The 15,098-nt window shown below is 43.1% G+C and overlaps 1 protein-coding gene across 1 annotated transcript in view; it reads right to left on the minus strand.

Annotated features, from left to right (window-relative positions):
• Positions 1–736: 736 nt before the first annotated feature.
• Positions 737–15,098, minus strand: part of Ism1 (isthmin 1) — an 84,987-nt gene continuing 70,625 nt past the window's right edge. The window contains exons 4-6 of the mRNA XM_021156866.3: positions 13,076–13,219; positions 9,651–9,740; positions 737–2,303 (exon numbers count right to left, since the gene is read on the minus strand). Of these exons, the coding sequence (XP_021012525.1) occupies positions 1,786–2,303; positions 9,651–9,740; positions 13,076–13,219 (752 nt within the window). The 3' untranslated portion in view covers positions 737–1,785. The remainder of the gene's footprint in view (positions 2,304–9,650; positions 9,741–13,075; positions 13,220–15,098) is intronic.

The following is a 15,098-nucleotide window of genomic DNA, read 5'->3' on the forward strand; positions in this document are numbered from 1 at the left end:
CCTCTGGAAATGTTACAAATAAGTATGAACCAACATGTGGGTGCTAGGAAATGAACCCAGGATTTTACAAGAGTGTTAAGTGCTCATAACCACTACTGGACCATCTCTCTAGCAGCAAACAAGACTTACTGTCTGGTCATTAGATGTAGAACCTGAATGCAAATAATTTCGTGGGTAAAATATCTCAGTAAACCTTTTTACAGTATAAAGGCCTGGCAAAAGCTTTTCTGTAAGAACACACGTTTTACCAGGAGAACTTGAGTGTATGGTCAAAAATATAAAAATCAACAGGGATACAAAGGCACCAAACCAGCATTTCACACATGGTTTATACTTTCTGACCTTTTGTTTCTCTCATCTGGAAAAATAATAACTTGCATTGTAATTAGTTCTACTTATTATTTGAATTCCTTTGTTTTGTCTGGAAGTAGTCTTGCCCATCTTAAGTCTTGGCTCTAGCTTGATTTTCTTAGTTCTGGGTAAGAAAAAAAAAAATCATGTGTGCCAATTAGCTGGAGCAAATTGGGGGCCAAAGAGATGGCCTTAATGCTAAAGATGCTATTACTTACCCATAAGTCAATTTGTGAGTCTTTTATTCCCACCTAAGTTGAAAGCTTCTCCTCATGGAAGCCTTGCTTCACTTGGAGTAGTTACAATATCTGGATTATAAATCAAGGATGCGGGCAACACATTTTATCATGATTTTATTGTATATCTCTTTCCCTGGAGTTTTGCAAGTAAAAGGTTGCATAAGAACCAACTCTTCATCTGTCCTCAAGTTCTACCCCACAGAAAGGATCATCTCATAACTGCACGATGCACAATAGCCAACGACTCAATAAATACTTTACAAAAATAATGCAGTTTTTTTCTTAAAACATAAAAAATAGTAGGATTTCCCAGGCTTCAGCTCCCATCATCCCCTTTTATATTTATTTACTGGGAATATATTGGTGGAGAAAAGTCACTCTATTAAGATAAAATAGACAAAATGGGGCCCCTATTATTTTTCAACTTGTGTTTTTTCTTTGGAAAGTGCCACTCCTGGCTTTACACCTGAACTTCATTCAGTCTTCTGAGCCTGTTAAGACAGAGCAGAGATGCTCCTGCTGGGCTCTTCAGTACAATTATGTTGGCCATTTACTTTAAAGCCATTGAAAACCATGTCTTAGATTGACTCTGCATATTCACTTACTACCCACCCCTTGCCTGATCTAAGACCAAGAAGTCTTGGAATCTGTGACGCTAGCAGCACTCCACGCCTGAAGAACACCTGGTGCAAGGTGGGTGTTTCATTGCTCTGGTGCATTTCCAATGCAAAATTCCTTTTCTCGAAACCCCCCTATGTCCTTTCCCTTTTTAACTCTCTCAGAAGCAATTAAATAATTTTTTTTATAAGGACAACTCCAGAGAAAAGGTTAAGCTTAAGTCACATTTGTATTAAATAAGTTATATATTTATATATATATATATATATATATAAACTGCTTATAATGTTTACAACCTCAGTCTCTGTGCTCCTGTGCACTGGATGGAGGTGGGAACAGAGTCATACTCACTATGGCTCCCAGGTGCCTCTTCCATCCCACACAGCCATTAGGAGAACTTCCAACATGGTTTGTCAGTACTGGACATAGCGGTCCTCCAGGCCTGGTGCATACCCCTATTATACTTACAAAAATATTCATGTGTAATATACAGATATACAAATATTGTGGATAAAAAGAACCAGGTGACAGTTGGCAGATCAGTGCAGTGCATTTGTGTCTCCAAACCAGTGGTGCGTTAGTACTCCCTTGCTTCTTGGAACTGTTTGATGTAGTCCTCATCAGAAGGGCTCTCGGTGCACTTCTGTCCGTTATTGGGAGGCCGGGCCTCATTATATCTGCTCCAGTCACCCTTGCAGATAATCCAGGGCAGAACATCCACTTTGTAGTGGAGTTCAGCAGAGAACTCCGTGCTGATGAGATTGGGAGTGCCTGCCCCTTTGCCCCTGGTGATGAGCTGCATGTTGTCACCATAGCAACAGTGCTGGGCAGCCAGTGTGGTACTCTCCAGGGACAGCATAGAGCGGATGCAGTACCGAGCAGTAGGCTTGTAGATCTCTAGTTTCTCTTTGGGCCCACTAGCATCCTTCCATCGGAAGTCCTTGCGCTTGATGCGGTCAAAGATGTCAGCTGTGCTGTAGGCCACCTCAGTAGGGTAGGAGCAGGGGCAGCTGGGCAGGTCATTGATCACCTTGTGCATGTATTTCTTTAAGAACTCACTTTTGCAGCTCATCCATCGCTCACAGCTGTCCATGTCTGAAAAAGATGGGGGGAAAACAAAAGACAAAACAAAACCTCTTAGCACATGCTAAACTTTCTGGAAGGATGGTGTGGACATCAACAGTGTCCTCCATTAGCATTAGTGACTCCACAGGTACCCATGACCGCCAGGCATGGTAGCTATTCTCATCTCCCCAGGACTTGGCAACATTGTTTATAATACATTTTCCTAACACTTCACTTCATAGTATGAGACATTTTCAAACACAGAACAGCAAAGAGAATTCAATCGAATGACTGCCAGCATTTCATCATCTATACTTGACTGTTGGTGGGTGTGATATACCTTTTAAAATTTTAATGTAGAAACATGTTATTATCTCTAAATTTAAAGCATCTTCAAAAAAATGTTCAAACTAAACCAGATCTCAACCCCCCCCACCATGTTAAAACCCTCAAGCATAAAACAAAACAAAAAAGAATATCATAACAGATAACCATAGCCTAATTATACATCCTAACAAAATCAGAGAGCTGTATTGAATTTCCCATCTAAGTGGTAATATGGTGGAAAGGCCTCAAAGGACCATTTGTAGGGTTGCATTTATTTTGTTTTTGCCACTCACTGAGTTGTTTAAAACCTAATACATTCCCAACTGCTGGACCTTAATTACTGCTCTATGCCAATTCATATGCCTCAAAGGGGCTAAGTGTGTGACTCGGAACCCAGAAGTGACATGTTTGGTTTTTAAAGCATTAAGAAAAACTTGATTAGTTGCAAACCTTTAAGAATTTATGGGTTTAAATTGTATGTTGGTCAAATACTCCTTTTATTTGGTTATAGCTTGGTGGTTTTTTTTTTCTCTTTGGGTGTGGTTTTAACTGGTTTCCATGGTTTTGTAGGCTTTGTTGTCGTACTGGGTTTTTGTTTTTTGAGATAGAACTTAAAGTTGGGTGGGTAGGAAAGTGGAGATGATCTGGAAGGCTCTTGAAGGAAGGGAAGAATGTGATCAAAATATATTTAAATTTAACATTTGTTTTAAAGAATAAAATAATTTATGGATTTTAATATATGTATGTATATATGTATGTATGTATGTATGTATGTATGTATTTTGAGGCAGGGTTTCTCTGTGTAGCCCTGTAACTTACTTCGTAAACCAGGCTATCCTTTAATTTAGAGATCTGCCTGCCTCTGCCTTCTGAGTGCTGGGATTAAAGGTGTGTGTCACAGCACCTCATTATGAACTTCAATTTGTGCCTTTCTTTAAGAAACTAAAATTTCAACACTGCCATTTTCACATTGCCCCTTACAAACAACTGGCCAGGGTGTAGGTAGACAGTGACACTCGACTTGGACAGGACAAGAGGTTCCCAAGTTAGCCTAGCCTTTGCCTCACCACTCATAGTCTTTCTCATGGTCCTTCAGTTGCTTGGGCCAAGTTGAATGAATGCTTTAGTTTGGTCTCTATCAGACACTGAGGATAATATGCTGGTAGAAATGAACACTGGGGAAATGATAGCCATATGGGAGGGAACTTGATACAAGGTAGGGATCAAGCAGATGTGAGGAACAAATAGAGGGTCTCATGGTAACCTAGGGACCCAGAAAAACTTTCTTATGATTTCCATTCAATGAGACCTTTATATTAAAATAAAAAGTAAAAGAGGGTGGAGCAATGCCTGAGCTTCAAAGAACTATGTCCTGGAAAACAGCAATGTTAAGAATGTTTGACCCCTTCCCATCTTTAACTTCCTGAAACCCCCGTTTTACATTGGATTCAGATGAGACTCATGGATGTTCTGCCTCCATTTAGGAATGTTAAGCTCAGACACAAACCTTCTTTGTTTTGCTCACGATCAGCTGAACTGCTTGCCCACACTGACTGACTGGAACAGAATACATGTTCACCAAGCTTTATTAAACTCCTCTCCTTTCTTCAAGCTCTGCCCTCCCCACTCCCCCTAGGGTTGGGTCTCACTCTGCTGAGTTAGCATACAGCTTTCTCTTTTCTTTTCCTTTCTTTTTCTTTTCTTTTCTTTTCTTTTCTACTTTTATTTATTTATTTATTTATTTATTTATTTATTTTTAGATATTTTCTTCATTTACATTTCAAATGCTATTCTGAAAGTCTCCTATACCCTCCCCCCCACCCCCCTGCTCCCCTACCCACCCATTCCTGCTTCCTGGCTCTGGCCTTCCCCTGTACTGGGGCATATAAAGTTTGCAATACCAAGGGGCCTCTCTTCCCAATGATGGCCGATTAGGCCATCTTCTGCTACATATGCAACTAGAGACACAAGCTCTGGGGGTACTGGTTAGTTCATATTGTTGTTCCTCCTATAGGGTTGCAGACCCCTTTAGCTCCTTGGGTACTTTCTCTAGCTCCTTCATTGGGGGCCCTGTGTTCCATCTTATAGATGACTGTGAGCATCCACTTCTGTATTTGCTAGGCACTGGCATAGCCTCATACGAGATAGCTATATCAAGGTCCTGTCAGTAAAGTCTTGCTGACACATGCAATAGTGTCCCGGTTTGGTGGTTGCTTATGGGATGGATCCCTGGGTGGGACAGTCTCATCAGGGTTCTTTCTGAAACTAGGTTGGCTGTCCAAAGGATAAAACACCTTTGCATCTGCTGTTCTACATTGCCACACGTCTGTCTCATTTGCCCTGTTATAGTTTGGATTTAAAATGCCCATTAATAGCCCATATATTGATGGCTTGGTCCCAGGCCTATGGTACTATTAGGAGGCAATGGAACTTATAGAAGATAACAGTGTGTGCAGCTGATAGGCATCCTATAGTTCTGTTCATTCTCTCTTTTCCTTCCTGGTTGCCACGAGGTGAACAACACCCTCATTACCTGCTCACTGTGATGCTGTGCTTTGCCGTGGGCCCAAAGGCAACAGGCCACATACCATGCTCTGAAGCTAGAGGCCAAAATAAATCTTTCTTTCTTTTAAGTTGTTTTCTCTTTCAAGTATTTTTTTTTTCCCCACAGTGACAGAAAACTGACCAATGCATGCACCACTGGGCTTTATTTACTGCTCCATAAAAGAAAACCCTGTTTGCCTAAACCTAGACATTCTTCTGTTGTTTTTGAGACAGTCTCACAGTGTGTCCCAGGCTAGGCTGGAAGTCACTTTGGCCTCTGAAAGCGAGGATTACAGGCATGGACCACATAATACTTGGCTCTCTTGTCTTAAAAGAAAAAAAAAATAAACAAAACAAACCGAAAACAAAACACTTCAAAACTGAAACAACATGTTATTTCTAGAAGGTAAGTTAAGAAGAGTTTTGGGTACAAGACACATCATGCTGGTCATGCGCCAGGGTAGGGTTGGTACTGGCCCAGTTTTGTCTATAGAGCTCCTGGAAGAGTCTCTCTGTGTACTTTGCTGACCACCTCCCATTATTTGGGTCAGACTTGCTCTGCAGGCCAATGAACAGGCATGGAGGACACACTGCTGTTTGGCTCTCCTGCTGGGTCCCCTCAGCTGAGCAGTCCCCGTTGGACAAGACTCAGAGTCGTTTGATTTTTTTTGTCCCTTCCAGTTCTCCTTTTCCCCTTCCTCAAGGTCACCTTGCATATCCATTCCAGTCTGGTGTGTGTAGAACCCAAACTGATACAAGCTTCAGTTACCAGTAGTGGGAGGATGCAGGGGAAGGCCTGCAGCTAAGCATTCTTTGTAAAAACCAAACTTGAGCAGTATCAAAAAAAAAAAAAAATCTGATGGGGCACTGAAGAGATAGCTTAGTGAACAAAGTGCTTGCTCCTAAGCATGGGTTCGGGTCTCCAGTACTGATGAAAAAGTTGGATGCAGTGAGCATATGTTTGTAACCCCAGCACTGCATGGGTAGTAGAGACATGGAGATCATGAGAGATCTCAAGCCTAATACACACACACACACACACACACACACACACACACACACACACACACAGAGAGAGAGAGAGAGAGAGAGAGAGAGAGAGAGAGAGAGAGAGAGAGAGAGACAGAATTCAAGAGTGAGGATGATTGGGCTGGGGCTGAGGATGCTTTCCTTTTCTCTGGAGTAGAACACACAAGAGAACAAGGTTGTTGGGTATCATGCAATGGAGATCTTGTTCAGTTTAGGCTTGTTCAGAGGTTCCTAGGGAGCCATGGTAGTCAGGGAAATATGTATCAATTGAGCTATGCAGCAAGAAAATTGATCCAGAGCTGAATTCAGTATAGTATATTAATGGTAAGAGCTCAGGAAAAAATATGCTTGGTAGTAACAGCCAAGTTGGATCAAAAGGAGTCAGAGCCATTAGATTCCAGTGGCTGTGAAGTCTGTGGATAATGAGAGTAAGGCAGGAGAAAGAACTCCCGTCATCTTTGGGCCAAATGCCTGAGAGGTTGGTATGGTTATATATGGGATCACATGGTCAGGACATAGGGTCAGCTGGGATGGGGCACATGTCCCATCAGTTAGATGGGGAAGTGGGACGAGATGGTACATTTCTCACGAGTCTACACAGAGCTCTGGTATGAGATTAAATTCTCACCTTAACCTGGCTGGGATAAAAGCCCAACTTCTTAGCAGCTTTATGACCAGGCATTTCAACTTGCTGAGCCTCTGCTGACCAAATGTAAAGTTGGCATGAAAGTAGGACTTCTCCAATGAACTTGGGATGGAGTGTGAGTGGCAGGGGATGTGCAGTGAACAGTACACTGTCCTGGGTAGGGCCCGTTGGCATGTGTACTGGCTCCTCTTTTTCTCTGAGTTTTTAGGATTTCTCAGCTGTCTCTTCTTGTCTGTCGCTCAGAGTCAGACAGTTCCTTTCTGGATAGTACGTGGGAAGTCACAGGCTCAATCTTGGAAGGTCAGGACCTTTAGAAACAAACTTTAGGAAACCTGGGGAAATGGCATTATATTTTCCAAGGTGGGAGACTACTGCAATTCATGTGCCTATAGAACACTTGTTGACCTATTTTCATTTAAAAAAAAAAAGTACTTATACAGGGTATTCAGTGTGACAGGTATGCTTGAATTTGGCAAATAATTAATTCACTGGATTCTGCAGTCATTCTGTAAGATGCACTCCTGCCTCATGCCATTTTACAGATGAGAAAACTCAAGGCAGTGCTAGCTTAAGTAATCTGACCATGCAGCAGTCTAATGTTTCCAGTCTGCTTTTCTCATTTTCTGTTTGCCCTTCTGTATCTTCATCCTATGATGACCTTGTCCTGATATAGTGTGGACTATATCAATAGGCTTTTTCCTCCTGCTTTCTGATTGAATTGTCTAATGGGAGGACCCATCACTAGAGCACACAGATAGAAGATGGAGAGGCTAGAATATTTCTCTGGTTTCTCACTCACTGGATCCTTTGGGGGAGCTGGGACTAGAGAGGTGGCTCTTGCTCTGAGCTGCGCTTGCTGCCCCTATCCAGGTACCATCAGATCAAGAATAGTAAGGCTTCTCCAGTGTTGCCAGTCCTGGGTCCCCCCCCCCCTTTTTTTTTTTTTTTGGTTTAAATCAACTGCTCATAGTTTTGGAAATGGTCCCTTACCAAATCATTGCCAATTGCCTATGTATTCAATTGATTTTTTTTTTTTTTTTTTTTTTGCCTGGACTCTGGTTGCAATAGGTCTACTCAGTTCTGGTATCCTTAGCTATGCTTTGAATGTGGTCTTATGCCTTGCCCTGTAGGAAAAAGTAAAAGATGCTTGCCTGTGAAATGTGATAGGAGGAGACAGGAGAAGTTCTCTATTCCCCAAAGAATACAGACCTTTAAAGTCAGCTTAAAAAAACGAATCCAGGGAACTGTGCTTGCAGAAGACCATTGCTAAATAAATGCAATTTTATTGTGTATGTGAGGTGAGGAGTGAGTGAAGGTCCTAATCACACAGAATTTCTAAACTGTCCTGAGTTTGGCTTACAGATATGTTTGAATAAATTTTGTTTTAAAAACAAATTATCAACAAGCATTGTAAAAATCAAAGCATATTCTAGTTAAACCAAGATCTGGGATCTATCTTGAAAAATCAGCCCAACTAGCTGGTGTTCACCTTAAGGTGGTTAAGATGTGGCTGCCCCCATCCTTCAGAAAAAAAAATGTTATTAGTTCTTTGAGGATTTTGTATGATATGTTTTGATCACATTCACCTCTCCATTCTTCCCAGAGCTACCCTCCTTCCTAACCATTCAACTTCCCCACTTCTCCCACCAAGACCAGTCTGTGTCACCCAAATGTTCTTGGCTATGTGGTCTTCAACTGGAGCATGCTCAACCCACCGGAGGTCACTCTTAGAAAAAATGATTGTCTTTTGTCCCAGCAGCTTTCCACTGTAAATACCCCCTCAGCTGGGGCTGGAGGGAGGAGGCAGGAGGACTGCCCCACCCACCACCATCTGCTGATGCTGATGCTGAGGCTGAGGCTGAGGCTGAGGCTGAGGCTGAGGCTGTTTACTGTTCCTTTTCATTGGAGTGCTGGTTCCATTTTTCCATTCTTTTTTTTTTCTAGACTATTCTACCTAGACCCTTGACTGACTCCTGAAGTTCTCTGAGAAAGAGAAGATTATATCTCAAAATAGTTGGGATAGGAAACTAAAAGAGACTTAGAACTGCTCCATTTTGTCTGAGGAGGCACGGCAGACATGAGATAACAAAAGAATTTTCAGGGATAAAAGAAGTGGGATGGAAGGAATCTTACTCTTTTACAACACAGCCTGGGATCCAGAAGTAATTGAGGCTGTGCTGACAAGCAAGCTTGCACCTGAGGGGATGCTTTCAGCTGTGTTCGTTCAGGTTGTTGCTTCTGAGCCAGCACTTTCTAGTAGAGAAATGAGAAACCACACACCACACACACACACATGCACACGCACACCATACCACACACATACACACCACACACACCCACACACCCCTACACTTGCGAGCGTACTGAATTTTTCTTTTAATGGAAAATTTTAATGGGAAATTCTTGCAAAGGAAGGAAGTATAAACTATCGAGAAAACTTCCTTCCCCCTTCGTTCCTCTGCCGGAGACTTCGTTTTACTGGATGCTCGGTGAGGACAGCTGAGTAGTGGGTTTGTTTTTTGCTATGGGGAGGGTGGGCTCTAGCTTGTCTTTCACTTTGGAGGCTCTGCAAATTTCCCACAGATGTGTCCTATGTCTCAGTCTAGTCTGGTGTTAGAGGAATGAGGCTGCTGTCTTGCTTGCTTGGAGTCTATTCAATGAGCAAGAAATATGCTGGGAGTAATGAACCTCAAAGGGAAGAATTAAACATTTTCTTGGGTCCAAGGATGGCACTGCAAAAGCAAAATGAATCTCCAAAGCACTAAACCAATATTTGGATTTAAAAAAGAAGAAGAAGAAGAAGAAGAAGAAGAAGAAGAAAAACCTCTTACCAACTTCAAACAACTTGGTGGCATTAAACTCCTCACTTCCCGCAAGCAGACTCACTTCAGTGGCCGCTGTCCTGAAAGTATCTTCAATTCCTAAACACAGAACAAGAGCTCATTTTCCCCTAGTTATATGAAAAAATTCACCACCACCCCTCAAATACAAAACAAAACACCTGAACAAAGCCTTCTTGTCTTCATTACTCCTCTCGGGTAGAAACTTGCCAACAGAGGAAACAGTAAAAAGCAGGTAGCGGTGCATAAAACGTATTAAAACCCCAGATACTATTCACAGCTCAAAATCAGATCCAAATGTGCCTGCATGAGTTCCATGGGCTCAGCCATTTGCCTTGGTGATGAGGGGTAAGGATTGGTGGGGCGCTTGTAGCTGTCTGGTGAGTGACAAACTAAGCCCGAGACAGCAGAATGCTCAATACCTTCTCGTAAATGGCCAGCTGCCTGGGTTTAAATTATGACTTGCTATGTGGACCTGGATAGGACATTTCATCTTTGTGTTACTCAGTATTCATTTTGCTAAGTTCAGATCTGACACCTCTCCTTCGCAGAGTCAATTGAGTTAAGTGCATGGAGTGTGGAGCAAGCATCTCTCAGAAGGAGAAGGAGAAGCTTGTGTTTCCTGCTTCATTCATTGTTTAGTTCTAATCCCACTGATGCTTCAGAAAGGATGCACACAGGACGCCCCCCACCCCCATGACTTACTCTCAGGAACTGAACCTAGTTTGCTGCAAACCTCTCAGATCCCTTAAACCTCCTGTTAGAATTACCACACCTAACTAATTTTCTTACAAACAGGAATTCCTGTGCCAGCTAAATCATGAGAGAAAGGCCAGAGCAGAGGCTGGTAGCACTGTTGCTTCACTGCTGAGCATGGCTGGATGTGTTTTAGGAAATCACTCTGATTTTACATGAGGTCCTCCTTAACTGACCTAGGGACATCGTTATAAGAAATATTGATTTTTATTTCTCTCTCTCTCTCTCTCTCTCTCTCTCTCTCTCTCTCTCTCTGTGTGTGTGTGTGTGTGTGTGTGTGTGTGTGTGCGTGCGCCCAGTGCATGAGAAGGGCAGAAGAGGGTGGGCATCAGATCCTCTGGAGCTGGAGTTTCAGGTGGTTGTGAATCTCTTGACATTGGTATTGGGTGCTTTTAGCCACCAAGCCATCTCTCCAGGGGACATAGTTTTACAGAAGATCATTACCAAGCCTACAGGAACTTGTCTATTCTGTAGTTACTTCCAGTAAATCAGAGATTCAACAAACCAAATAAGAAAGGAGACCCTGCTAAAAGTCATCATTCCTTCCCAAAGGATCGTTGAACCTGGCACCCCCTGAAGCAGAAAGGCTGAAAGACTGAAGTGGGCAAGGACAGAGGAGAAGAAATGCATGCATGAGGAATGATGTTGGCAGTACTGTTCTTAGTGGTCCTGGTACCCAAGAAGGAAACAAGCAAAATGGCAGCAGAGAAGAGCCTTTCCCTGACAAGAAATCCACATCTTGGCTCTGTATCCTAGCTCTGATCAAAATACAGGCACACCCCTATAACTCAAAGTAAAATTCTGCCTGTATGTGGCTAAGCTGGAGACCTTTCTTCATGGAGAAGGAGAGAGTGTACCCGTTAAGGACATGGAGTCTGGAATCAGGCATCATGGATTCAAACTACACAAATATCATTTGTTGCTGGTTTCAGGTCTTGATTTCCACAAATGCTAAACACATATACCAATAAATTTCTGTTGCATGGGGACAGTTTTGAGAATTAAATGAAATAACATACCCAAAATCCATGGAAGTTTGATTGGTACTTAATTACCCAGAGCACTCCTTTTCTTTCTTTATGACCATCTTTTTCCTGTTTTTCTTCAACTCCTTAATCTTTACCTTCCTCCCATCAGTCTCTTCTCTCTTTCCCTCCTCTCTTCTCCCCTCCCTTTCCTTCATCTCTCTCTTCTCATCTCTCTTCTTCTCATCTCTCCTCTTCTCCCTCCCCCCTTCCCATCCCTTCCCCTTCCTCTCTCCTATCCTTTTGCTTTCTTTTCTCTCCTCCTTCCTCTTCCTTTTTGCTTGGCACTAGCACTCTAATCTGGGGCCTCACACACAGGTAGACAGCACTTCACGCCTCACCCACATCCCTAGACAACCTTCTTTCTCTACATCTCAATATCCTTTTGATCCTTTCCTTCACATTATCTTTCTCTTCTTCCCATCCTTCCTGGTGTCTATTCCTCCTACCCATTATCATTTACAACTTCGTTCCTACTGAGCCAAGACCCACTTGTCAGATTTCTGCCTCAGTTCACTGCAATGAGCACAGGAAAAATGGGGAGAGGCAAGACTTCTGCAGCGCTGACATGGAGCCAGAGCTACCACTTCTTACGTTTCAACTCCATTTTCTTCGAATGCCCTCTGCCAGTACAGATCTTATTCCAGCCAACCCCCCTCCCCTCTTTAGAAATCCCTTTGTGCTTCCACTCTTGTTTTGGTCCAAATGTCTCTGGATTGAGAATAGAATGTCTGGGGTAGAAAAAGGAGGTCTGGTATATGAGGATCAGATTTTCTGTCTCTGAAATTTCTTTTAGATGAAGCCACTTGGAATGTGTGGTTTCTTGAAAGGGACCAAGGTATTATTGTAGGCTGGGGTTCTGCCTGGCAATTGAGAACACAGTAAAACTATAGGCCAGGGGAAGATAAGCTTTGTGTAAAGGATAGGGAGGCACATAGTTTCGGCTCTGTGGGCCACTCATGGTCCTGGTTGCCTCTTCTCCTCCTCTGCCTACTCCTATTTGATCTCTCTAACACTGGAGGCATCTAGGCCAATAGGCCATAAACTACATTTTGACAAAGCACTTTAACTTTGACAGCCACAGTCATAATTATTGTTTAGCCCCAACATGATTCCTCACCAAGTTATCAATTTACTTTAATTTTCAAGGCACTGATACTACAGTGTAAGGTCACAATTAAATGCTAAATTGCCCCAGTTTGTTCTCTTGGAAGCCTTGGGCAACTCTCAAGTCTTATTGACAGGGCTAACTTTATGGTTTCCCGAGAATGAGAATCCACTCATGCTGGCTTCCTTATCAGGCATAAGTATCTGTTTTCCAATGAGTTTTTCAAGTCATGACAATCCCACATCAAAGGTCCAAACTGACCAGAGTCCCTCCTTCAAGTTAAATGAGAACAAGATGGCATAGCATTAGTCACGGGCACTGCACTTATACTTAAGGCTCAGCGAATCCATCTCATCCACCAAGTCTATCAGCTATCTCTAGTCCCACTCCAGTCAAAAGATTTACGAGGAAATGGTTATCTTGTAAGCAATTTCTCCAAGTTTTAAAATATAAACGAAAAACAAAAACAAACAAACAAAAGAAAAAACCCCTTTCTTTTGAACTTGGAGCCACAGCCCCACAATTACCTGGGCAATTTGGACGGTCACAGGTCCTGGATTCTGTGGCAATGCATGCATAGCCACAAGAACGGGTCCGTTTCTGGTTGCCATTTCCACAGGTGACGCTGCAGACAGACCAGAGACTCCAATCACCCTCCCCGTCTGTGGAATCTGGAAGGGAGCCAGGGAGAAGGTCATCATCCCCGCCCAAAGAGTTCCCCTGTCTCCTGCCCCCTCTGCCTGCTGGCTGTGCCTTCTTCCACTTCCCGTGTTCTCGTGTTCTCGCTCTCGAGGGGACTGGGTACAGCCCGCGCTCAAAGGTTCACAGCTGCAGGATCACTTTAGAGCTCGGCTTTGGGAAGACCAAGAGGGTTGCAGCACTGTATGCGACTGGAACATAACCCTTGGGACATACCTTCTCTTCTTGTGGGGTGAAGGGGTAGGGGAGAGGGGAGAGGGGAGAGGGGAGAAGAGGAAGGAGGGGGAGAGGGAGAGAGGGAGAGAGGGAGAGAGGGAGAGAGGGAGAGGGAGAGAGGGAGAGAGGGAGAGAGGGAGAGAGGGAGAGAGAGAGAGAGAGAGAGAGAGAGAGAGAGAGAGAGAGAGAGAGAGAGAGAGAGAGAGAGAGGGAGGGAAAGGAAGAGGAATGGGGGAGGGAAGAGAAGGGGAGGAGAGAGGAGAGAGGAGGAAAAAGAGGAGAGGAGAAGAGGGGAAGGGAGGGGCGGAGAGGGGTGGAGAGGGGCAGAGGGTTCTAAACAATATGGTCTTACTTTGACCTTATAGTCCCCATTGGCTTACAGTCTAGTTTGATGGTTGGTAAATCCAACCATCATGAAAGGAGTTCAGGCTAAACACATTTAAGAATGATGAGATATTACCAAGAATGGAGCCACAAGAAGGACTACAAAGACATTTGACAGTGTAAGGGAGGTTTACAATCCTTTCCTATAGAGCCTGAATGTAACTGAAGCCATCCAGTGTCGAACTTCCCACTGGTCTATACTTTCTAGGCGACTAAATCATAAAAAATGACTGCTTTTTTTTTCAGATGCCAAGAATAGGATTTGTTACACAGCAGTAAATGACCAATATATTAACAGCAAATGTAGAAATAGCCTTTGAAGTCGTTATTCAACATATGGCCAGTGAATATTAGTTAAACTCTCACTATATGTCAAGTATAATTCTAGGTATGTGGGGTATATTTATTGTTAAGAATAGTTTTTACCATGGCAGAATGAACAATGAATATAAAATAGTAAATTATATAGTATAGTAGAAATTATGAATGACATGGGGAAAAGAAAGTAGACCACACTAGGGGGGTTGGGAGGTAGGCACATTGTCAAGATTGAACTTCTCTTATCAGAAGTAAATGTTAGCAAAAGCCCTAGAGTGTGGGGGCTTGCCCAGGGTGACTTGATAAGGTTAAGAGAAAGGGAAGCTTGGGCTATAGCATCATGGGCTTGCTCTCTAAAACACAACTCTTCCCCAGTAACACCACTCCATAATAATTTCTCCATAATAATTTATACACAGCTTCCAATAGCCTTAGGGCCTCTGTGAGTGCCAAGCATGGATCAACAGTCACGTACCTTGAAGGGATGGGATACCCTTCATTCATAATAGGTTGTGGTGGTTGCTATTACATAGACTCAGCAAGAATGTTCTCCACACGTTTCCACCTGAATCTTGGGTCCTGTGCCAGTTGCTAAGGCTGTTGACACAGTGCTCACTCTGAAGGCACCTTGGGCTATCACAGGGCTTTTGAGTCTTCTCTGCCTACTATTCAGAATTGTGTGTGTGTGTGTGTGTGTGTGTGTGTGTGTGTGTGTGTGTATGACATTGTGATGGCTTCTTCTCTAACTGAATGGAAAACTTTCTCAGGCCGTACTTGCCCTCAGAAGCATCGTCCATTTCTATCTCCTTCCATCACACTGATTTTTTTTTCCAAACTTTGATTTCTTCTAAGACACAGTTTTCCAACCACACAGCCAAACAGATGTCTGAAGCTTATGTTTTACATTAGGGATCTAGGCATCATTTTTCCAGT

This window comes from Mus caroli, unplaced genomic scaffold (assembly GCF_978045245.1).
Source record: "Mus caroli unplaced genomic scaffold, Mus_caroli_1 scaffold_2, whole genome shotgun sequence".
Taxonomy (NCBI): domain Eukaryota; kingdom Metazoa; phylum Chordata; class Mammalia; order Rodentia; family Muridae; genus Mus; species Mus caroli.